Source organism: Octodon degus, unplaced genomic scaffold (assembly GCF_000260255.1).
Source record: "Octodon degus isolate 3935 unplaced genomic scaffold, OctDeg1.0 scaffold00227, whole genome shotgun sequence".
In the NCBI taxonomy this organism is placed as follows: domain Eukaryota; kingdom Metazoa; phylum Chordata; class Mammalia; order Rodentia; family Octodontidae; genus Octodon; species Octodon degus.
The window spans coordinates 2404811-2430835 of record NW_004524803.1 but is presented as its reverse complement, the minus strand read 5'-3'; the positions used below and the strand labels follow the sequence as shown (position 1 = coordinate 2430835).

The 26025-nt window shown below is 35.3% G+C and overlaps 1 protein-coding gene across 5 annotated transcripts in view; it reads right to left on the bottom strand.

The window, feature by feature from the left end:
• Positions 1 to 1862: 1862 nt before the first annotated feature.
• Positions 1863 to 26025, bottom strand: part of Anapc10 (anaphase promoting complex subunit 10) — a 77156-nt gene continuing 52993 nt past the window's right edge. For all 5 annotated transcript variants that reach the window (XM_023705741.1, XM_023705738.1, XM_023705739.1 and 2 more), the window contains exon 5: positions 1863 to 2130. In XM_023705741.1, the coding sequence (XP_023561509.1) occupies positions 1900 to 2130 (231 nt within the window). In that variant the 3' untranslated portion in view covers positions 1863 to 1899. The remainder of the gene's footprint in view (positions 2131 to 26025) is intronic.

Here is a 26025-nt window from a genome sequence, read left to right as displayed (position 1 = left end):
ATTATCTCCATAGTCCCCAGCCACAAAATTTTGTCATCCCTAGTAAAGCAGTTAGTCAGTTGATGAATGAAAAACATGAAAAGGGTAAAAAAGTAGAAAACATATATTCACAACATTTTTCATCACTTCTGATTTTTAGAAGTCTCTTAGAAAACTACTAGGAGAGAGAAAAATAGAATCATATAATGGTTAATCTTCCTTTTCTTTTATTTTAAGCAAGCCTTAGAATATTACTATGAATACCTCCTCTTACACTTTTTTTTTTTTTTTTTTTTTGGCAGAACCAGGGATTGAACTCAGACCCTTGCGCTTGCCAGGGAAGTGCTTATTCTACTGAGCCATCTCCCTGGCTCTTATACTTTCTGAGACCCTGCTATTTACTATTAAGTGTTAATCCCTACTGTGTATTTCTATTCTAATTTCCTCAATTCCCTATTCCCGTTAGTTCCCCTGCATGTGTTTTTCTTCCGTAATTTCTTACGTGCAGCCCAACATTCCATATCTACCTCTATTCAATTTGGTGATTTCAAATTTGTTTTGACTAACTTTTGCTGATCCTGTTAAGTAAGCCAACACACTTTTTACTGCAAAGAGAACCAAACAAAAATAAACTTTCTGGAGCTCATAGGAAGAAGAGGAAAACTTTTGATGAGTGAAAAATTAAAACCAGTTTTTCAACAATACCTAAGTAAATAGTACCTTGCAAAATAAAACAAAAACACTATTACTACTTAAACTTTCCTACAGCCACTCCTCCACCACCGAGGGAATAAATATGGGAAAGAAAAACATATATAGAATCAACTATTGATTTTATTTTTTTTGCGGAACCAGGGATTGAACTCAGGCCCTTGCACTTGTCAGGGAAGCGCTTATTCTACTGAGCCATCTCCCCAGCCCTCAACTATTGATTTTAAACCATTCATTATCAAACTTTATAAAGACTACTTTCATATATTTATAAATTTTTGGGCACCTGCCTGGCAAACGCAAGATCCTGAGTTTGGAAAAAAAAGATCCTGAGTTTGATCCTGGTAGCAAAAAAAAAAAAAATTTGCATGTAACTTTTCACAGAATATATTATACCCAGGGGACACAAGATTTCAAAGACAAATTTGAAACTAACTCTATCATTAGAGTTTATCTAGAGAGAATTAAGATAAACCACAGATGCTATAGCAATATCCAACATGATATTGTCAGGATGTGCACAATCCTAGTGTTGTAAGTATTTTGTGGAAGTAAATATGAGACAAATAATTACATTTTTGCAATTAGATAAGTTCTTATCAGACACACAATGCTAGGTTCAACTGAAAAGATCCAACATTTAAAAAATGATATAAAAATAAGTTATAATATAAAGCTAATAAATCAGACACACGAGCTTAAATACCACATTTTTTCTCTAATGTGAGAAACAACATATAAATAAAGAGCAAATAAAATAAAAGATGATAGAAAAAAGGAAAATAGATCTTTTGCAAGAGGAAAGGAGGCCATGAGATGGATGGGGGGCAGTGTAGATGAGAAAGTGGGGATAAAATAATAATTAATATTTCTTATCCACATGTCAATAATTACGTGCTGCAAACATGGACCTTTAAAAAATAAAAATTGAAAAAAAACCTATTTGTGTACATCTTGAAATTTTCAGTTCAACTAGTTTTAATATAAGAAAATATGATTGGCTTTAAATTTTTATTAATACAAAATGTGAGCTTTATCATATATTAAAGAAAGCAGAGACAATATGAACCAAAACTGATTTATTTATCCAAGTAAAATACTTTTAAACATATATAAAAATGCAAAATAACTAATTTTTTCAGTAGATATACACGGGGTTATATCAATATGTCAAAACAACATGCTTAATCATTTTTACTCCATCTTAAATCACCTTATTGAACGATACATCATAAAATCAATAGTTGTACACCTAGGAAATTTACCAATAGAGCTCTCTTCCACTGGTGTATATATTTTAATCTGCCTCATGTGGGTGTCTCTTCCATTTTGGTGATTGGCTAGAACAGCAATCTGTATCATGAATGTGCGAGTTGGCTTCTTATGATTATCAGTTAAGGGAACATGAATCCAGCCACTTGGTTCCACCAATTCAAGTTGCTGACAAAAGAAGAAAGTTAGATTATATTTTCCCCATGAATATAATATATAATAATAAATGCATTCTAACATTAAATTATAATTAATATTTTGTTCACTGAGGGAATGACAGTATGACAATAATTCTTACCAGTTATTGAGCACTTTTACCTACAGTTATTAAGTACTTTACCTAAGTCATATTAGATAAAATAAAAATAGATGTATGAACCATAGTGCTTACAGTAAACTATATTAGTTAACAACAGAAAGCACATGTTTCAGCATCTTTAGAAATGTAAAGAATTATTGCATGTGTCAAAAACTATAATTTTACAACTATTACATGTAACAGGTAACCAATGCAGGAAATAACAATGGTATGCTGCTATTGCTGATTTAAAAAGCAATATATATTTCTAATTTTCTAAGTTCAAAATACAAATGCTACTAAATGAAGAATACTAGGCCTTTTGTCTATTAAACATGCTTGAATGCAAGTTATATGCCTTATCAACTATCGGAGGTTAGGCATATTATATAACCATTGTAAGCTTGAATTACATAACTATAATTCATTTTAATAACATTTCAAAAATAGGATTATCACCCATATCATATGGATATTGGAAAGAACAAATAAAATGGTGTATATAAAGAAGCAAGCATAGTATCTGACATATAGCAAATACTCAATGAATTTTTAAAATCAGAAGTTATATAAATTACATACTGAAAGCAAAAGAAAATTTCATCATCACCATCACCACCATCATCATAATCTCTGCAATGCTTTAATTAGTTCTTTTTCCAAGGTCACACAGGTTTTTTGGTTTTTTTTTTAATGTATTTGATACAGGGTCTCACTATACAGATTGGACTCGTAGTGACTGTCCTGTTTTCAGCCTCCCAAGTGCTGGGATTACAGGCGCGCGCCACCACGCCCAGCCTCATTTGCTGTCTCTGCACGCCCCAGATGCAGGGTTGGCTCAGCATGCCAGGGATTGAACCCAGGCCACTGTGCTCTGCCTAAGCAGGCACTTTAGTCCACTGGGCTATCTGGCAAGCCCACACAAGTTTCTTAACAGTGAATGCGTAGGTCCCTTATAAGGCAAAAACATGAATCTTGAAAACATAAATCAGAAAGTGAGTCTTAAAAGATGTCATCTACAATAAGTTCTTCCAGTGATATAAGCACTTTACCAAATAGGCAACTTTCCAGTAATTTTTTTTTCTAAGGTGCTATCTAAAGGTTTCTTAACAGTGTACACAGGGATCCTTTACAAACTCACAGCTCTGGAAAACATGAATCAGGACATGGTACTTGTTTAAAAAATTAAAACTTACTATTATTTTTTTTTATTTTTGTAATTTAGGGAAGGTTCTAACAGGGCATTCAGGGTCTCACTACTAGATCAGACTCCATAGTGATCCACCTGTTTACAGCCTCCCAAGAGCTGGAATCATAGGTGCACACCACCACACGTGTCCAGTCTCATTTGCCCCTTCAGTGTGCCCGGGGGCAGGGCCAGCACAACAGACCTGGGGGTCAAACCCCAGGCCACTGCACCTGCTTGTAGGCACTTTAATCCGTTGAGCTATTTGGCCAGCATTCCAAACTTATTTTTTAACTAATCATAAAAACACAAAAATTGTACATATTAATGGGGCACTACATGATGATCTGGTGCTTTTATATACTGTACAATCAGGTTAAATTTATCTCTTCAAATGACAAAAAAAAATCTCTTCAAATTTTTTTTCCTACTTTTTGGTTGCATGAGTCACCCCCTACTGTGCAAAAGTACTCTAGAACTTCTTATCCTAACTATATGCTACTGAGTGCCTACTGATCAACCTCTTTCTGCTCCCCTCTCTCCCTTCAAGCTCTCCTATGCCCAGGTAACCACTATCCCAGGCTCAGTTCTGCACAACTGACTTTTTTAGACACCACATATGAGCAAGATCATGTAGTACTTGCATTTCTATATTTGGCTTATTTCACTTACATAGTAGCCCCCAGTTCTATCCAGGCTGTTGCAAATGAAAAGATTTCATTCTTTGGTTGTTTGCATTCTGTGGATATTGTGACTAATGTTATAATAAACTCAGGAGTGTAGGTGTCTCTTTGACATACTGATTTCATTTTCTTTGGATATATACACAGGAACAGGATTGCTGGATGATATAGTAGTTCTATTTTGAAGTCTCTGAGGAAAGTATATATTTTCTCCAAAATGTCTAATTTACATTCTCATGGTGTGCAAGATTGTTTCCTTTTTCACATATTCTGGATATTAATTTCCTACATCTAGTTTGCAAATGTTTTCTCCCATTCTGCAGGTTTTCTCATTAGTCCAATGATTGTTTCTTTATTGTGGAAAAGTGTTTTAGTTTCATGCAATCCCATTTGTCTATATTTACTTTTGTTTGTGTGCTTTTGGAGGTATGTCCAAAAAAATCTTTGCCTTTTTCACTGTCCTTAATTTCAATGAGCGGACACTGGTACTTTGGAATAATTGTGTGTATTAATTAGATATTTTTCCTAGAATGTACCTAGTCCATCAAAAAAAGAATTCCTAACACTTGCTCAATCTGTAGTTAAAGTATTTGTTTAGCATACACGAGGCCCTAACTTTGATCACCAGGACTGCAAAATAAGTATGTAAATAAATGAATACACTTGGTGATAAGTAAAAAAATAAAAACACTTGGTAAAATCATAAACTTATTCAAGTCATTGAAATAAAGCATGCTGAAATATATAGTACCTAAGTTGTACTCTTATCAAAATTTCTAACATAATTCAATAGCAACTATAACTCTACAAATATGAAGATTATTTTTACTGACATTCAATAACTAATGAGCAAAATTCAACATAAAACAAAAATATATTCAACTTCACAAACAGAAACATGCTAGGCAATTTCTCATTTAAGAATACAGTCCCTTAAAGGTAATTTGATAACTTATAGACATAGAACAGTTGCCATCTATACATGAGATCATCCTCTCACAAAAAAGAACACATTCCCTTCTATAAACATAGACAGACAGAGCCAGCCAAATAGCTCAGCAGATTAAAGTGCCTGCAATGGGGAACAACCCACTCAGGACTCCCCCTCCTCTCCTTCTTTCAGACAGGAGCTTTCTTTCCCTCAATAAATATATTCTGCTTAAATAAATAAATAAATAAATAACGTGCCTGCAAACAAGCGCAGGGTCCGGGGATTCAATCCCCGGGCCTGCAGTGCCGGCCCCTCCCACAGGGTCCCACTGAGAAGGCGACTGAGACTGGGTGTGGTAGTGTACGCCTGTAATCCCAGCTCTTGGAAGGCTGTAAACAGGCAGATCACTATGAGTCCTATCTAGTAGTAAGATCCTGAACACCCTGTAGACCCTTCCTTAAAATACAAAAAAAAAATATATAGATAGATAGATAGACAGACAGATATATCTATAGATATAGATATCCCATCAAGGGAAATACGATGTGCATACACATTACAAATACATACAATCTTGGGAAAATCATGCTAGTCCTAGTAGAAAAAGTTTTAACATTATGTCTCTGATTTCATTTCATGGAATGTACCTAATATCCCCAAATTCAAGTAATAATAAATCTAATTCTGTATAAATTATGAAAATATTAACTAAGATGACTTATTTAATAAGCATCTAACAAAGTTTCTTTTCTTGGAAAATGTTTTACTTAGTTTAAATGATAATCTAAAACCTAGATTTTAGTGTTTTTCTCTAAGAAATGCATGAACACAGGTCATTTAATTTAAAAATCATTTCATTTAATTGAGTCCAAACTGTCTTTATCATTTTCAAGTCCAAACTGTCCAACATTAACAAATGAAGAAAAATCTTGTCAGAAAATAAAACTAAGTTTATAATTCTCTAAAGTTATACAGTGACTTTTAAATAGACACTGATTTAAAATTATCTTAATGACTGAACACACATGAACAACATGCATCACAGAAAACATAGATTTGTCTTATGCATACAGCACAAAGCATGAGTATCAGTGAACCTAAATTTTGGATCCCATGGGTCGCCCTAGAAAAACAATTAAGGAATACTACTATATCTTCTTTTCCCTCCTCCTGCTCTCCTTTCCACCCCCCCCCACCTCTTCCCTTCTTTCTTCTCTGTCCAACTGAGAAACTAAGGATAAATGAGAACCAAAAAATCTCTCCAAAACACAGTTTTAGTACTGAATAGTTTCCTCCTTCTAACTGCAAATAACAATACCAAAAATGCATGCATAACAAGGTATTATATTTTTTTTTTTTTTATTTTTAGCAGAACCGGGGATTAAACTCAGGCCCTTACGCTTGCCAGGCAAACACTTATTCTACTGAGCTATCTCCCCAGGCCCCTCCTTACTAAATTTTAATTTCTCCATGAGGAATCATGTCTCATGGCCTCATCTTGCTCAGGTATTCTTTCCATCTTTCTCATATCTTCCTTGTTTTTTAAGATTCACCTGCCTAGTTCTGGGTGGATCAAATCAATGGAACAGAACTGAGGATATAGAAAATTCCCAACTTATTCCACTATTTAATCTTTGACAAAGTGGCCAAAAACGTACATTGGAGGAAAGACAGCCTATTCAATAAGTGTTGCTGGGAAAATCGGTTATCTGTTTGCAGAAGACTGAAACTGGACCCTTATCTCTCACTACAATCTAAATTACAATCAAAATGAATCAAAGATCTAAACATTAAAACAAACATCAAACCTACTAGAAGATTAAAATCTCAACACTTGAAAACACTGATATAGGAAAGGGTTCTGTTTTGTTTTGTTTTGTTGAGACAGGGTCTCCCTGCACAGTTCAGACTGGCCTTGAACTCACTATGTAGCAAGGGTTTCCCCTACCTTACAGCAATCATCCTGCCTCAGCTTCCCAACTGCTGGGATTTCAGGCCTCTGCTACCACACCTTGCTCAGGAAAGGAACAAAACTTCAATGGCTGAAGCCTCAATGGTACAAGAAATAACAGCAAGAATGAGCAAATGAGATTGTATTAAATTATAAGTCTTCTGTACAGCAAAAGAATCCACAAAGAGACAACCTATAGAAATGGAAAGAAAAATTGTGTGACCTACTCCTCAGAGGACTAACATTGAAAATATATAAATAACTCAAAAAAATTAAACCATTTAAAATTAAGAAGGGGGGCTGGTGAGATGGTGCAGTGGTCTAAAGCACCTACTTAGAACAAGCTAAGCTAAACAAAGCACAGGGACCGCGGTTCAATCCCCAGCACCACATGCCAGCCAGCCAGCCCCGCCCCCTGGTGGGCTGAGCTGGCCACACACACACAAAATAAATAAATATTAAAAAATAATAATAATAAAAAAAATAAAATTAAGAAGGCCAGGGAGATGGCTCAGTGGAATAAGCACTTCCTTGGCAAGCACAAGGGCCTGAGTTCAATCCCCGGTTCCACCAAAAAAAAATAAAATTAAATTAAGAAATGGGCATGAAAAATGAACAGACACTTCACAGAGGAAGAAACACAAGTCAACCAATACATGAAAAAATGTTCAATCTCTCTCAGCATCAGAGAAGTGAAAATAAAAACAATGGTACGAGTCTACCTGTAATGGTTGGTACACTCTGTCAAATTGAGAGTTTAGAAGTTCAACTCAGCAGAGGGCCAGGGTCCACACTTTGTAAACATCCTCATCCTATGCAAGAGGAGGGCAGGAAGATGGTGTGAGTGCTACACCTACCCTGAGAGGGGGCAGCCTGTTCTCTTGTTGTTTTTGCTGTCTTCTGCCACCTTGAACTGCTGCCCTGTGCCATGTGCCACCATGCTTTGAAGTCAGCTGAGTATGGACTGAAACCTCCACAAACTGTGAGCTAAATAAATCTTTCCCTTCCTTAACTTTGGATGTTGGGTATTTTGTCACAGAAACAAGAGAAAAGTAAGGAAAGACACCACCTTACTCTAGAGAGTATGGTAATCATTAAGAAATCAAACATGCTACTGAGGCTGATGAAAAAGGAACTCTCCTTCATTGCTGGTGCAAATTTAAACTAGTACTACCATTATGTAAATCAGTACGGAGATCGCAAAAAACTGAAATTGAAATTCCAGCAATCCCCCTGCTTGGTGTCTTCTCCAAAGAGTTTAAGACACCATACTAGAGCAATACGTACACATCAACATTTATAGCAGCATAGCTCATAATAGCTAAATCCTGCAAACAACCTGCATGTCTATCAACAGATGACTGGATAAAGAAAATGTGGTACCTATGAATAATGGAATATTACTCTGCTATAAAGAATGACAGATTTGAGACATTTGCAGCAAAATGGATACACCTGGAAAACATAATGTTGAGTGAAATAAACAAGACACACAAGCTTAAATACCATACCGTATCTCTCATTTGATTGAGGCAAAGAGCAAAGAGAATAATGAAAGACAGATAAAGGGAACTAGGTGATCGATCTCTTGTAATAGGGAGTGATCCAAGGGAAAAAATATGAGTAAGGAGGAGAGAAATGGGAAATAAGTAGAATAAAGACAAGTCATACACAGGAACTAACAGCTTCAGCTACTGTAAACGTCATATGCCACAACATGAACTAAGATCAATAATATCAAGAATGAAAAATGGGATAGGGAACTGGAGGAAAATGAGTGAGGAGGGAAAGAGATGGGGATGTAAAGAAACAAGTTAACATGTGTACATGTAACTATTGCCCAAGATGAATGTAAATTGCATGAATTGCAAACATGTACTAATATAATTTTTTTAATTTTAATGTCTTTTAAAGTCAAGAAGATGTAATCATTTGTGGCAAACTAAAGCTCCAGTTAATAGCTATTGGTAAAAACAAAACAAAACAAAAAACATCATTTTAAATATGAGAGCTACTAAAGCAGTAAGGACTAGTAGTAGCTAAGATTCTAGAGAAAAGACAAATTGGACAAGATGAATGAATGGTCTTTCTGCCACCACTTCAACTATGGGAACATTTGCTGATTCTGAAAAATAGCAAGGTGTTTAGAATTTTCGCTATACTCATGAAGAGTGCTTTTTTTTTTGGAACCAGGGTAACTTGTTATTAGGACTCATGGTCTTTCAAAAAGAAAACCTGGAGACTTCAAACACAGTCCATGTTCCCCTTAAAATATCTGCACATACTCAGGCGGTCTGGGAGCAAAGAGAATAATGAAATACCAAAGAAATCATTATGGCTGGAAAGGGTAGAAAGTCACAAAGCAATTTACACCAGAAAGTTACAGGTTGTACACTGAATACCAAAATATCAACCCAGATGAGTTTCAGCACAATCCACTGTAAACTTAGGACTCTGTCTCTCTACAGATATAGGTATAGGTTTAGGTTTAGGTTCAGGTATAGGTTCAGGTACAGGTTCAGGTACAGGTGTATATACAGATAAATGTTTTCAACAGAAGAAACCTATTTTGAATATATAAAGAACTACAATTCAAAAGATGTATACATTCTACAAATACAAACATTTGTTTACTAAACAAAAAACGTGTTCTAAAATGTTCATAGAGGAATGAAATTACTTATTTATAATAAATACATTACTTGAATACATACAGATTGTAGAGTATATTCACAACAGGTTAACTAGTCACAGATTAACAGATAATTTTGTTTTCTCCTGTTTAAGCTCCACTTAGCAGTCAAACTTACTTGATAAAAGGCAAATTTGAAATACCTTTCATAAATTTCTTATTATAGTGAGACTGAAACCCCAATCCACACACCTAACAAAGTCCTCTGCAATTTGGTTTTTGTTGATCTCTTCAGCATTATTTTGAACACTATTTTGCTTCACTGTATTTAATCACAGAATCTGAAATAATTAAAAAATTTTTACTGTACTGGAGTAGATTCTGAAAATATTCAAAAGATCAAGAACTGGTGGGGCTGGGGAGATAGCTCTAGTAGAATAAGCACTTCCCTGGCAAGCGCAAGCGCCTGAGTTCATTCACCAGTTCTGCAAAATGAAACAAAACAACAACAACAAAAAAAAAACTTCTCACACTTACTACCTGGGCCAGGGAGATAGCTCAATAGAATAAGCACTTTCCTGGCAAGCTCAGGATCCTGAGTTCAATCCCCAGTACTGCAAAAAAAAAAAAAAAAAAAAAAAACTGTCAAAGAGGGCCAGCCACATAGCTCAGCGGACTAAAGTGCTTGCTTCAGCAGAGCACAGCAGGCATGGTTTAATCCCTGTTGTGTTGTGCAGTGCCGGCCCAGCCTCGGGGCACATGGAGAAGGTAATGGCGATTGAGACTGGGCATGGTGGTGCACACCTGTAATCCCAGGGTTTTTCCTTAACTTCCTTTCCTTGAACTTCCTACTTGTCAGCATGTGCCTTTCAATTTGTGGCTTATTTTGCTTTGTCTCTTACACAACTAGGGATCCTTGACTATTTCTTATATTTAAGAATGAAATGTAAACAGTTTAAAACAGATTTTTCCTCATGGAAGAGTTTGCTTCTTACTAGGCCTTGAGACCAAGTGGTCATGCTAGAACCCATATCTCCTGTACCTTCTCACCGAGGCCTACTCTAAACACCTTAGTTAAAAATGCACATAACTTTAAAAGCCTCAAGTTTGTCTTTTTTTATATAGCTGACATATTCCACTGTATAAAAATACCACATTTTTTTATTGACCATTCCTCAGTTGATGGGCATTGGGGTTGTTTCCAAGATTTAGCTATGACAAGCTGCACTGCTATAAACATGGGTGCACACATACTGCTGTGGTGTGACCCTGAAATCAGAACTAATTTGGAGATAGCAATATGCACTATAACAACTGCTGCTATAAACAAGATGTTCCTATCATCTCGTTCAGTGAAATTCTGTATAATTTCCAATGTCTATTATTTTCTCTTTAAAAATAAAATTAAAAAATAAAAACAATTCCATTAACACTGCTAGTGAGAGAAGGCCAAAACTAAACAAATACAAACAAGTGATTATGTATATTAGACTCTAAAAGTGCTGGGGGGTGGGAGGAAGCAGGAAAACACAGAGCAGAAATACTCAGGATAAGGTGTATTTTTTTTATTATTATAACAGTATTAATGGAATAAATGATTGGTCTCAAGGCACAGTAAGAAGCATACTTTACCATGAGGAAAATCTGTTTTAAACTGTTTACATTTCATTTTTAAATATAAGAAGTAGTCAAGGATCTCTAGTCATGTAAGAAACGAAGCAAAATAAACCAAAAACTGAAAGGTACACGCTAACAAGTAGGAAGTTCAAGGAAAGGCAGTGAAGAAATTTAAACTAAAGCAAGTCATAATTAGTATTCCCAATGATATAACCTACTGTACCCATGAAACAAGAACAGAATGCTACTTTAAAAAAAAAAAAAAGAGGTCTTAGAAATTTAAAAATGTGTGAGAACAAAAAAATTAATGTAATTGAAGTTAAATTAATTTCTAAAAAAAAGAAGAAAAAAAAACCTAGTGGCTTAATGCAGATACTAACACTGTGAACTTAAACAAGAGAATAAAGAGGCTGAGGTAGGAGGAACATTGAGAGCTTGAGACCAGCCTGGGCTACAAAGTGCGTTCAAGGCCAGCCTGAACTGTATAGTGAGACGTTGTCAGAGAAAGAAAGAAAGAAAGAAAGAAAGAAAGAAAGAAAGAAAGAAAGAAAGAAAGGAAGGAAGGAAGGACGGACGGACGGACGGACGGACGGAAGGAAGGAAGGAAGGAAGGAAGGAAGGACAGACGGATGACAGACAGACAGACAGACAGACGGTTAGGTATTCCCAAGCTGAAGAGAACCACTGAACCCCAAGACAATGACAGAAACACACAAATAATAAGGTACATCATCATGAAATTGTGGAGTTATCAAAGATTAAGAGATTATAAAAGCTTCTAGAAAGAAAAATAGGCCACACACAAAATATCAGAATTCAAAAATGAAAACTCATTTACACTGAAAACTATGAAGCAATGGAGAATGTGTTTAATATTCTGAGGGAAAATATTTCCAAACTAAAATCCCATACCCAGCCAAATCACCCCTCGAGGGTGAGATTAAAATAAAATTTTTGGTCATATAAGATTTCAACAATTTACCTCCCATACAGAGGATGTGTCCCATCAAAAATCAAAGTTAAAAAAAAAGATAAAGTTCTAGGACCAGAGAAAAAGTGGAGAAATTCTCAGAATGTTGAGGAAAGATAGCTTAAAATACCTGTTAGTCCAAAAAAAAAAAAAAGGCACAAAGGATTAGAAATACAAGAAATGTACCAGGGAAATGTCTGGGCAAGCAAATAAGGAGGGAATCAGATGAGGCTGGATGAGCTATCCACCAGCTACACAGATCTCACCCTAGGGAACGAAGCCGGGAAGAAGCAAGCTGTGGGAGACCTGTGGGAAGGCACAGTTCTAGAGAGGCTCAGCAAGGCTGCAGGACAGAGGACTCGGCATGACCATGAAATGGGCCTCCTGCAGCATCCCTGCCGTGCTCAGTGTCTGTGGGCAGAATCACAGTGACTTCTGAGATGAGCCTGTAGGACCATCAATTTCTCCTGTGGTCAGAGAGAGTGAAAAGAAACAATTTCATCGCCATCTGCCATGACTTTGTGATGTGTCAGCACAACTGAAGGAAACTGCTCGGGATTTACTCCCCTAGACATTTCTGGCTAGGGAAGACACAAGGATTTTCATGCAAAAAGTGAAATGGCAGGCATTTTGTTTTTCACTCTCAAGGTGACTTGGTACTTTGTGGATCACACATATTGCCACTATCTATTGGTTTACTTCACTGTCATGTGCAGCAGGCAGGCTAGCGCTGCCTCCCTCTTCCCCAGTTCTCCTTGTAGCCTTCTTAACTGTTAGGTCTAGACAAGGTGCTCAGCTGCTCCCATAGGCCACATTCATCACAAGGTCAGAGGCAGTGAGAACTGGAAGTTATTCCAGTTTGTCTCCTCAGGTTAAGCTCATGCTTGTGGTTCCAGATCATCTTTGCTCTCCACCATCTTATAGCAATCTTCACACTTTTCAGTTTTTTACTCTGTGAATTTCAAGCTCATGTTTTTCATCTGAAGTGAAAACAATAGCCTTCATAACTTATTTAACCAGCTCCTACTAGAGTAAGGAAAAATTCCTGTAACGAATCTTTATTGTATAGCTTCTTGCATCCACACACATACCAAGTGCTCTGCTTCACTGATGAAACTTTCACAGACACAGTGACAGTAGCTAGACAGAAGTCTGGAAAGACTTTCCAAGAAAACCATGTAGGGCGGACAGAAAATGGTTGTGTAAAGATGTATTTTACAGTTCTGTCAGAGAATTTAGAGATATATTGATAAATAACATTTTTTAAATTAAGAGGGGGAAGGCAACTATTAACACCAGGAAAACAAAATGATGCCTTAGAAAGCAATTTAAGGAAAGACATGATACAATTCAGTAATAAACAATATATATGTGGTAATGATAAAGAAAATGTGCTTAATGATTTCAGCAAATACCACAAAACCTATATTATGAAAATGAAGAAAAAAGATGTATAAAAAAGAAGAAATGGATTTATACAGAGCTAAATTACAATGTTTTACAGTAGGACACCACTAGATCACATCTTTAAATATAGATATGTACATTTACATAGTGAGAACTGAGGCAAGATGCAGATCAAGAAAATCTGAAAAACTAAATTCTGGCACAAAAAGAATCTCACATAAAGTTGGGACCAGATGAGGTGTGGCTTATGAAGAGATCAGCATCATTAAAAAGAAGCCAAGTAATCTGTACAAGGATAAGAAGAGCATATCAGAAATCAGAAAACCCCACCTAGCTGGATATAGTACCACATTCCTGTAATCCCAGTACTTAGCATGCTGAGGCAGGAGGACTGCCATGAGTTCAGCCAGCCTGGGCTACACAGTGAGTTCAATGTAGGCAGAAATTACTCAAGAAGACCATGTCTCAGGAAAAAGAATAAGACTGTACATATTACAGACTTAAAAGGAGCAAAAGCATAAACATTTCATTTGAGAAAAGAGGGCCTGAGCCTCTGCTCAAGAAGGCTTGCCTAAGGAATTGGTTCCCCAGGATTCATTTCATTGTGCTTAGCGATTCAGATATTCAGAAGCCACTACAGTCATGGTCCAAGGGGGCCTGGCTACTGTTTCCATTAGCAGCAGATGCAGCATTGTCACTATGATGCTGGTTTTGCCTACAAACAGAATTTAAGAGTTGTAGGGTCAGAGAGGCATCCATTCAGATTTCAAAGGCCTGGGAGGCAAGGCAAGGAGACCCTCATAGTACATAAAGCTGTGGGAATGTTCTTGAAGATGCAGTGGATACACCATGAAATCAAGAGATGCCAGGAGTGTGAAACATCTGCTGCAGCTAAGGAGAGAGGCCATATGGGCTGCAACCAGCAAAGCTAAAGAGGCAGACTTCTATGGAACTCATATCTCACTACCACATACCCTGGATGTTGAACAAGAAGTTACAGGATTCAATGTTTGCCTAGCTGGATTTGTCATGTTTTAGTTCCATTCTTTTTTATATCCTTACTTCTCCCTTTTGGAATGGAAATGTTTGCTAGTGCCACTGGATATTGGGATTATTTAAATTATTTTTTGTTTGCTTTACTTTTCTAGAAATTCACAACTAAGAATTTGCCTTCAACTTGGAATCGAAAAAGAGACTTCAACTTGGAATTTGAAAAAAGCTGGAAGTTTTGAGACTTGCGGAGAGGAATTATTGTGTCTAGCTGTATTTATGTTAGGTGGAATCATGATCTATTTATTTGGGGACTAACTATGGTTAAAGGAGATGTGTTTGTGTATCAAGTTGACAAGGGTTGGGATGTGATAGTTGAGCCTTTTTGTGCCAACTTGCCTTGGAATCAAACCTGGTGGACAGATAGAGCATACTTCTAGCTGGGTGAACAGAGCTGTAGCCCAGGGGTCCATATGTAGTCCCTAGCCACCTCCTCTCTGACACTGTTCTCTTGCTCTCCTTCCCAACTGTCTAAGACTGAGTTCCCTTAAAAATATGAGCCCAACTAAATCTCTCCTCTTTTAACTTTTTTTTTTTTTAAACCAAAGAATTGAACTCAAGCCCTGGCCCCTGCACAGAGCTCTATCCCTAGCCCACCTCTCCTCTTTAAGGTTGTGAGTGTTGTTGTAAACAACAGGTAAGCTCACTAATACAACTAAGGAGAGTGTTACAAAAAGCTCAGTGGTTACCTCTAAAAAAATAGGAAAAAGACTGTGATAAGGAAGGACAGAGAAGTATATTCTGTGATGGTCATAATGTTCTATTTCTTACACTAAATACGTTATATAAATGCATGTGTATTTTGTGGATATTAGGGGGAAATGCTAAGCAAACAACAGAACCTATCACAGAAAATCTATACGTGCATGAGGTTTAGCTTTTGTACAGTGCTTGATATTCCAGGTAACATTATTATTCGTTGACTCAAAAATAAAATAACTTAAATTTTTACAACAAAGTTAATATGTACAGTAGGTTTGACTAAACCTTTTCCAAATATATGCAGATTTAGAAATTTTACATACATGAGTAATTTTTATGGCACCACAAACTGAAACAGTACACTATCAATCTAACACTATAATTTTTTTATATTTGCATTAGCGTGTATTTGTAATACTGAACAGTGATGCTCACGATAGGGAATTAATTAGTACATGCATATATCTTGATCATTTTCAGCCCCCTACTGCCCACTCATCCCTTCTTCTCCAAAAGTTTGTCTTCTTTCTCCTTTACTTTACTCATTTCTGTTTATTTCTATTTTAGGTTTTCCTAAGGAAACATGTAATATTTAACTTTCTGAGTATGGCTTCAAGTTCCATACAGTTGCCTGAAAAACATATTTTCATTATTCTTTATGGATTAATAATATTCCATTGTACATTTTCCTTATCCATTCATCTGGATGGGCATCTAGACTGTTTCCAGAGCTATTGTGAACTGTATCACTATAAATATGGGCATACATGTAACAATGCAGCTTGATATTCTCAATTCTTTTTATAAAATACTCAGCAGAGGTATACCTAGCTCACATGGTATTTCATATTCAGTTTTTTGAGGAATTTCCATACTGACTTCTACAGGATACCAGTTTATGTTTCTACCAACAAAGGAAGGTTCCTTTTCCCCATATCCTCACCAGCATTCACAATATTGAGTTCTTGATGGAGTAAGATGGAATCTCCATGTTGTTCTGATTTGCATTTGTTTAATGGCCAAAACCATGGACCATTTTTTCATGAACTTATTGTCCATTTGTACTACTTTTGACAGGTATCTATTCATTTTAATTTCCCATTTTTTTCATTGGGTCTTTTATTTGGGGGCTCTAATTTTTTTAAAGTTTTTTAATGTAGTCTAGATAACAGTGGTCTATCAGAGGAGTAACTAGCAAAACTTTCCTCTCATTGTGTAGGTCGATTCTTCACTCTATTGACTGTTTCTTCAATATACAGAAATGTTTTAATTTGATGTGATCTCAACTGTGGATTCTTAATATAATTTCCTGTTTGTTTTGAAGTTCTATTCAGAAAATGTTTATGTCTATGGCTTTAAACATTTTTCTTATGTTATCTTTAGTAGTTTCAAAGTTTCTAGTTTTATTCCTAGGTCTTTGGTCCATTTTTATTTGATTAGCACATGGTAAAAGACAGGAATACAATCCATTTTGATTTGATTTGAGCACTGGGTGAGAGACAGATTTAATTTAAATCTTCTGCACATAGAGATCCAGTTTTCCAAGCATAACTTGCTAAAAAGGCTGAATTTTCTCCAGTATATGTTTCTGGCTCCTTTGTCAAAAATTAGATGGCCATAATTGAGGTGTACAGTGTTTTGTTTCTAGTGTACCTGTCCATTTTTGTAATGTATTGAAACAGACTGCATAACAACCTAACACTTGATTTTAAGCCATAAGCACTGATAAGGACAAGAGAATTAGGAATTTAGGATGACAAAGAATTACTGTAAAACCATTTAACCATTAAGCAAATAACTGTTATTTAAAAAATCAACTGAAGCAGAAAGATACATGAAAAACTAATTACCTTTTCAAATATGTTCTGAATAGCAATGAAGCCTTTAAAAGGTCACTTTGTTACCAAGCTGCCTTCAAAAAGACTTAAAAAGCTAAGCCAAGACCTATAAGAAGCAGGGAAGAAACATAACTCATACTTTTGATCAAGAGACAAAAATAAGTCACATACAAATAAAGCATCAGAAACCAAAAGTGGCATTGTATTTTTCAACATCCACAGTAAAAACTATGAGGCAATACAGAACATATTTAAAATTCTAAGGAAAAAAATTTCCAAGCTTGATTTCCATACCCAGCCAAGAGAATTACTATAAAGATATGACAATTCTTTGGGGTATTGAATAAAAAGCGTCTAACCACAATATAATCTTAAATACATTTTATAGGAATATAAAACCCTAAGGGATTCTAGGAGAAAAGGTAATGAGAATTACTTAGGAGTGAATGATGAAAATAATTATTAAGGTCAATTTCATTAAATTTTCATGCTTTATGATTTTTTCTGTACGATGAGAGTTAACAATAACTAACATTTTTGAAACACTTATTCTTTGCCAGACATTGTCTTAACAATTCTACATGCACTGGTTTATTTCAATTTTGCAAAAGCCCAGAAGCAGACTATATTAATCTTGATTTTGTATGCAAAAAATCTAAGGCACAGAGAAGCTACCTTCTCAATATCAGGGATAAGCGGTATAGCAGGAATTCAAAACCTTCCAGATGACTCCAAAGCTGGAACCCTCAGATCCTCATCAAATCAAATAAATACATGTATATCCAATAGTTACATGGAGTAAAAATTCACAATTTCATGAGATTACATAAAAAGCATATCACTTATTTCTAAAGCTTATAAGAACATTACCATTTTTCAAGGTCTGGCTCATTTAAACTACCATTCATTAAGCTGCTACTATGTACCAGCTTGGGCACTTAATATGTATTTGTTTTAATCATCCTAACACCACATCTGTAATTTACAGCTGCAGACTCTGAAGTTCTCAGAGGTCATATAATTAGCCTGCTAGTGAAGGATGCTAGTATTTCAAAGTAATTTTCCTGAGAAATACCTGAACATCACTGTCTCAGTTACTCTTCTCTTGTTGCTGGGACAAACAAAAACACCCAAAACAAAGGAAGGAAAGGTTTATTTAGCTCACAGTTACTGGAGGTTCAGTCCAGACTCAGCTGGCTCCAAGGCAGAGAAGCACAGGGCACAGAGCAAAAGGAGTAGCAGCAACAATGGCTACAAAGAGCAAGTCTGTCTTCCTTCAGTTGCATTCAGACTACCTGCCCCAGGATGGGTGTAGTAATCACACCCATAATCCCAGGGATCATGAATTAATCATAAACTCTAGAAGTCCACCCCCTGACTTACATGAGGCTTTGGGGGGGACAACCAGATACAAATCATAACAATCACAAAGTAATAAAGTAGTTTTAAGTTATGTTTGTCTAAAGTTAGAATTATAAACTGGGCTTGGTGGTGCACACTTGTAATCCCAGCACTTGATAGGCTGAGGCAGGAGAGTTGCTGTGAGTTCAAGGCCATCCTAGACTACATAGCAAGACACTGTCAAGAAAGAGAGAGAGAGAAAGAGAAAGAGAAAGAGAAAGAGAAAGAGAAAGAGAAAGAGAAAGAAAAAGAAAGAAAGAGAGAGAGAAGAAACATAACATTTCCTGAGATGAGTACAAGTGAATAAATACTGACAACTCTTACACATCCTTTAAACACAGGTAAAAATTTGAAGGGGACTGAGAAGAAAAAAAGACACTCAACTGTATGAAAGTCTCATAATATTCACTGTCTTATGTTAGTTACTATGCTCAAAGCATAACCATGATAAAAAATAAAACTCTTATTTTATCCAGGCAGAAATAAAAACCAAATATATATGTCCAGTTATGAAATTTAAATGAAAACATCTCTAACTGTTGTCAATAATAAGTCTTCAACTGAAATAGAACCCTACATACATATTTTGCTTCCAAGATCTCTGATTTCCACTGGTCCCATTATTCATATATGATAGATTCTATTCATAAAAGTAAAAAAGGTCCAAAACACTGATCTCATTATTTATTTTCAAAAGTATAGAACCATATTTAGAATATCTGTGAATGAAATTAGATTATACAAAATAAATATTTCAGAGCACAGATATATCAAATTTTATTTCATATGAATTTTAAAAGCATTGAATTATCACTTGCAAGTCAAATATGAAGTTTGACCTTATTCATTATGTAAATTACCATCATTTTGAGAAAAATGTTAACTTGTTTCCTAAAACTGCAGTCAGTGACAACGGAATAGAAAAAGCAAAGGCATTTTTGTCCTATTCACAAGCACCAACAAACAGCCCAGTGGGGTAATGGCAGTGTGCCAGGTCGCTCTCTGAGCAATTAGGCTTCATGGCAATCAGGAAACTCAGGCCCACTAGGCCTTAGAAAACTAACTTGTTAAGGGCTTGATGCTTTTATTTCCTCTCACAGACGCCATATATGAGATATACTTTGATTTTGATTCATCCTCTGAACAAAAATTTTTAAAAGGTTAAGAACAATTAGTAAGTGAATCCAGAAGAACATGGAGATTAGTAAGCAGTCTTATCTGCCACACCTGTTGGCTAAAATTTTTCTAACTAGTCCTCAATATACAGTAATCTCATTCTAATAATCAGCAGAAACAATTAAGAGTCATACAACTATCATAAAATGTAAAGCTGCATTTTATCTGAAGAAACTCAAATGCAAAGAAAAAAAATTTTTCTTTATGAAACCATTCAAAATGACAAAAAAGTTTCGGCAAAGATGTACATATTTACTCTTTTATTAACTGTTACATAGAAAATTTTTAACAACAGATCAATATTGAATAACTCCAATAAAACTTACAGGAGACAACTTTAAACTTGAAGTTTTCTATTATCTGGTAATTAATTCCTGCTTTGCATATTTTTGAATATGAATAAAGGTGAGATTGTCAACACACCATGCAATTTGTAAAAGTGTTCCCTGTGTCTAATACAATACACAGAAGCATAACAGGAGTAAAAATGAAGGAAGTGAATAAGATTAAAGATGAGAAATTATTCTGAGGGTTATATTCTTCCTAATGTAGTCCTTGATTAGGAAGTGGTTATGTATGGTCAGGGGAAAAACCTAACTGAAAACAATAATGTGAAGAAATCAACAGACTTAATCTAATTTCCAGTGAGATATAGGACATTTATGATATTATTAATGTGCAATTAGTCAAGATATACTTCATTACATATAAATAAAATAGATTTTATAGGGCAAAAAATAATATTGAAATCATTCTTTCACACATCTTTAATAAAAGCTCATTATTTAGGCTTCAATACTTGTAGTTTCATTTCAAATTTTTCAATTTACAGTTTCTTCTACTTTTTCATGTGCCAACGGCAACAGTATCAACACATCTATGACAACTTACCCTACAAACAGAAATCTTCACAAACTGAAAATATAAGAACCAACAAATGTTTAACTACACTCAGAAAACACAGAGTCTTTATTCCAAAAAGAACGTTTAGTAAAAAAATGATGTGTGAACAGCAGACACTGATGTTCACACAAGCTTACTGCAGACAACCCAGCAGGCGGTTTTCTGTTTTTTTTGGATTATGCTCTGGAGGTGCTGGCACAATGGAATTTCAATACCATAATTGCTTATTTCTCTGTGTATCTTTAAAATAACAGGTAACGAAAACATTACAAAAATAACAAAATAAATTATTTTAATTCTTCTTTTCAATCGATGTAATTTAGAACCATTACACAAATAGAGAAGAAGCACAAAAGGGGGGGAAAAAGAAATAAAGTAATGTTCCAAAGGTTCAGTTTACAAGGACCTCACACAAAGTTTTTTTTTCCCCCTCTGCAACTCTTACTAGAAACAGTATTATTTGCTAAAAATGCACTAGCTGCCAAGAGCTATGGTCCATCTAAAGCAAAATGCTTAAGATGGAAATAGAGTGCTAATACAAAGAAAGGACAGGATTCAGTATACAAATTTCTGTAAAACCTATTAAAAATAAGATTTTGATTTTATATCTTTTTTGACTAAAAATAATTACAATAGATAAAATACTAAAACATACAGTACTGTATTAAAACAATAAGATGTAATCAGATTTCAAACTTTCTAATTAAACTTTTTTGTAAGTTATTGGGAATTCAATACTAGTCTTGGTTCACATGATAGAACAATGGGAAAATTTTCCGAATGGTTGAACACTAACCCTGACAAGTGTGGAGAGCCAACTACAATACATTATATGGTAGCATAACCTGCCACCCACGTTGCTGAGAGAACAGCTTTCAAACACATGCACTGAGCTGTAAAACCGCAAAATCCCTTATTACACATTGTCTTTCTTACTCTAGGTGAAATATACCATCAATTCTTTCCATTATAAATCTTTATTACTGTTTTTGAAGCTCATTTACAATATGTTGTTTTCTGACAATGTAAAAGGTGTCTTTTTTTAAAAATGCAGTAAGAACATTATCACCCTTCTACAGCACTACAAATGAAGGCTGCTGTTAAGATTACAAATTCTCCGATAATTTTGGGGATCCATGTTATCTAAAATGAGTTTCAAGATAAAATTCCTTTTCTTACCTTTCAAAAAAAACTCACTGCAATAATGGCCAATGATTGCCAAATATAAAAGGATCTGAGATAAGAACAAGGATGAAAAAAACTTGGACCATACTCTTTCAGAGATTCAAAGACATGACTTTTAGAGATTCAAGATGGTTTAAATCATTTCAAAAATGTGTTTCCCTGTAAAATTTCGCCTGACTATAGTTTCCCGCCAAAGTCCTTCTACTATCCTTTACGTTTCATTCTCCAACTCCAGCCCACCATGAGCCACCTCCACCCACCGTCTGCTAATTGAATCATAGCATTCCAAAGCAGTTACAGGACATAACATTTTCTTCTGGGATTTTCATTTGCAATGTTGTTGGCCAAGAGAATTTTATTTGTGAGTGTTTCTATTATACTGACAGGGTCAATTAGCCCTGTGAACTATTAGTCTTTCTGCCTAATAGCTTGGTAGATTATTCAAGTGGGACCATTCATAACTTATAACTGAACGTAGCCAATTAACCTCAGAAATATGACAATACTGGTTATCTAATGGGACTTTACGTTTACCTTAATAACATACTATAGTTATATTATTTCCCCAAGTTGATGGTTTATTATTTGATAGAAACTATTTTCCCCAAATTGAATTGTTTCAAATTATGATACATAAATTATAGAGTAATTTTTATTTCAAAATTGTGAAACTTTTTTGAAATAAGAGCCAGCTACTATGCATACATTTTCCTGTAGGCTTATATAACTAAAACATCTCAGAACCACATATTATATAATATCCAGTGCTCATATCATGATTTCTGCCCAAGATGCACACAGCTCTACTACTTTCCTAGAAACTAATATGAAAACAGACTTGTATTTTACTGAAAATATTCAATCTTTAAATTGTCAAAAAATATTTTAAAAAGCACACAAAAGACAATTGAGTGTTTACTATGTGACAGATACTAAGTACTTTGTAACCTTTATCTCAACCCTCTCACACTGAGATCTACATATAAAAACCTGAGGTTTCAGAGAAGTCAAATATGTTTCTAAATTTCACATAGCTAATAACTGGCCAAACTAAAATCTCAAAGCAGATCTGTGTAGTTCACCAAATTGTGGTCTTTGAACCTCATCCAGCCTAAAAAATACAGATACTCTCTTGGTCACATCCCAGTGTCATGTTACAGTAAGTGGGTCATATAATACTGCCAAGCTTCATCACCATTCTACAAAAGAGTGCATCTAATTATCAGTGAGGAACAACTGGAAAGAGACTAGTAAGTAAGGATGTTTTGATAGTCCTACAATTAAACAAACATCAAGGCTGTATTAATAGTAACACATTACTACATACTATTCAAATCACATCCAGCCAAAATGCACTCTCATATATATATAAATATATGTGTGATCTACATACACACCCACATACTTGCTTATTTAAATGCCACTTGCCAATATTCCCAGTCTCCAAAATAAAAACTTGGTCCATTTTTCCAGATCACAAAGAAATGAAAAATTGTTTTAACATCACATGAGCCAAGGTGTCAATCTTTTTGCAAAGAATAACTTTTTATGTTGTGTTTATTTTAACTGTCTGATGTAGTGAGGCAACTTAACATGTTCTAACAAAATTATATTAGGATTACCTCAGCATTTGTTTTATAAATTTTCAAGAAACCAATTTGTTTGTTATGTCAAAGTAACCCAAAAGCAAAAACCTGTTACAGAAGTATGAACCAAAAATTAATTACTACTTCTAACTTCTCTGCCTTTCACCTGGTTATAGTGATTCTCTAGCACAATATTTGCATAATTATGATAGAGTTATCTTCAAATGACTGGCTTAGGTAAAAGTCATGGCAATAAAGATGTACATAATCACTTTTCTTTAAAAATTTTCATTTTTAAAGAAATTTTCAGGGTCTATAAGGTCTCACTATGCAGATCGGACTCACGGTGAGTCTCCTGTTTTCAGCCTCCCAAGCACTGGGATTACAGGCACATGCCACTACATCAGTCTCAATTACCTTTCCAGCATGCTCCAGGGGCAGGATTGCATGGCAAGCCAGGGATCCAAACCTGGCTGCTGCCCTCTGCCTAAGCAGGTGCTTTAGTCCACTGAGCTATCTGGCTGGCCCTTACTCTACAAAATTGGTATGGCAAATACTGGATTATTTTTAAAAAGACTAGATATCCAGGGAAAGTATAAGGGCTCAGTAGTAAAACTGAAAGTCATCTATATCATTAAGTCAAGCTTGCCTGCTTGCTTGCTTTTTTGGTGGAATTGGGGATTGAACTCAGGCCCTTCTGCTTGCCAGAGAAGTGCTTATTCTACTGTCTCCCCAGCCCAACCTTGCTTATTTTTTAAAATTTACTTACTTCTTACTTCTCAAATAAATCAAAATAAATTTCATAGAATAAAACATTTCAAGTACAGAGAACAAAATTTTTAAGAAATTATCCAACTCTGTAAACAATTACCTTCATAAAGAGGTAATACACTGATACAGTGATCAACATATGCTAGTAAATTTTAGGCTCTTAATGAGATAATAGCAAAAAAACAAAACTGTAAAACTACAATTTACATGGGCTGGCCAAATAGTTCAGCGGAGTAAAGTGCCTGCTTAGGCAGATACAGCATCTGGGTTCAACCCCCTGTGTGCCATGCCAGCCCCACCCCCGGGGGTGTGCTGAGACAGTGATTGAGATTGAGCGTGGTGGCATGTGCCTGTAATCCCAGCACTTGGGAGGCTGAACACAGGTGGATCACTACGAGTCCAATCTGCATAGTAAAATATTTTTTTTAAAAAGCCCTATCATTTACATATTTCACAAAATAATAATCTCACTGGCATTGTTACTTTGAAGAATTAAATCTGTATTACCTGATCAAACATCAATGGAAATCTTACTATTTAAAAAAAAATAGTTAACCTAAAGGAGAGGCATTGCCTGTCTAACAATGTATTCTTGACAATGAAATGCCAAATAGCAACATTTCTAAAGTCAACACCAGCAGCAAAGGAACTGAACACTAAAATAACCTGTAGGACACATTTATAAGAGCTTTCCAACCCTGTACTGTCACATATAAGTAAAGATAAAGCAAACAGCTAATACAAAGTGAAAGAAGATAAATAAAGAAGGACAGAAACATAAAGAATTCACTATGTATTATGTATAAAGATGTTTTACACAGCATATCTCATTTAATCTTCACAACCACACAAAAAAGACAGGTACTGTGAGTTATAGTTTCTACATAAATGAAGCATCAGAAACAGAAACATTGCGCTACATCACAAAATATTTAAGTACTAATAACTAGACTGCAACTCTGATCTGACAGACTTCAAATCCTATAAGTAAAGCAGCATGTGGCAAATACAATCTAGAAACATGTGCCTTTCTTTGGCTTTGTTCTCACCCTTCTGTCCTACTCTGAAAGCAATTTAAAACCCAGATTGCAGATTATGAAAGAGTGGGTTTTCCCCCATAAGCCAAGAGTAGAGAACTCTGTGTCCAATGGTGAGTACAATGTGACTCTGGGGAAATACTACTAAGTTTCAAACAACCACAACCTCAGGTTAAGCGAAGTTCAGTGAGTCACGGTATTTCCATGCTTCAGATAATCCTGACAACAGAAAACTCTCAAATTTGAAGCCCATATTTGTTTTAGGCAATTCCCTCTCAATACCAGATAAGTCTTCATACAAAAGTAGCATTCTAAAGCCAAGAATACTACTCAAAGCCTTTCACTGCTTTTCCTCTAAGAAACAATAAAATGATAAAATTTATCAACTAGACTTTACAGAGTAAAAAATGAAGTGTGCAAGAGGTTTCTTCTTACTCCTCAAAAGAGTCTTCCCTCTCACACTTTACTTGTTTATGACTTTTGGGCCCTGAAAGAAGCAAATTATGAGTCTCCCCATTCCCCAAAAAAGTACCATGCAATCAATCCCTTTTCATTATCCTCTCTAAGATCACACGCTTCTATTAGAAACTAGGACCAATAGGGTTGACTTTTTTTTCTTTTTTTTTCTTTTTTTTTTTTTTTTTTTTTTTGAAACCAGATTTCACTACACAGTTCAGGCTAGCCTGAACCTCGAACTTGCTATGATGGTCTCGGCCTCCTGAGTGCTGGGATTACAAGC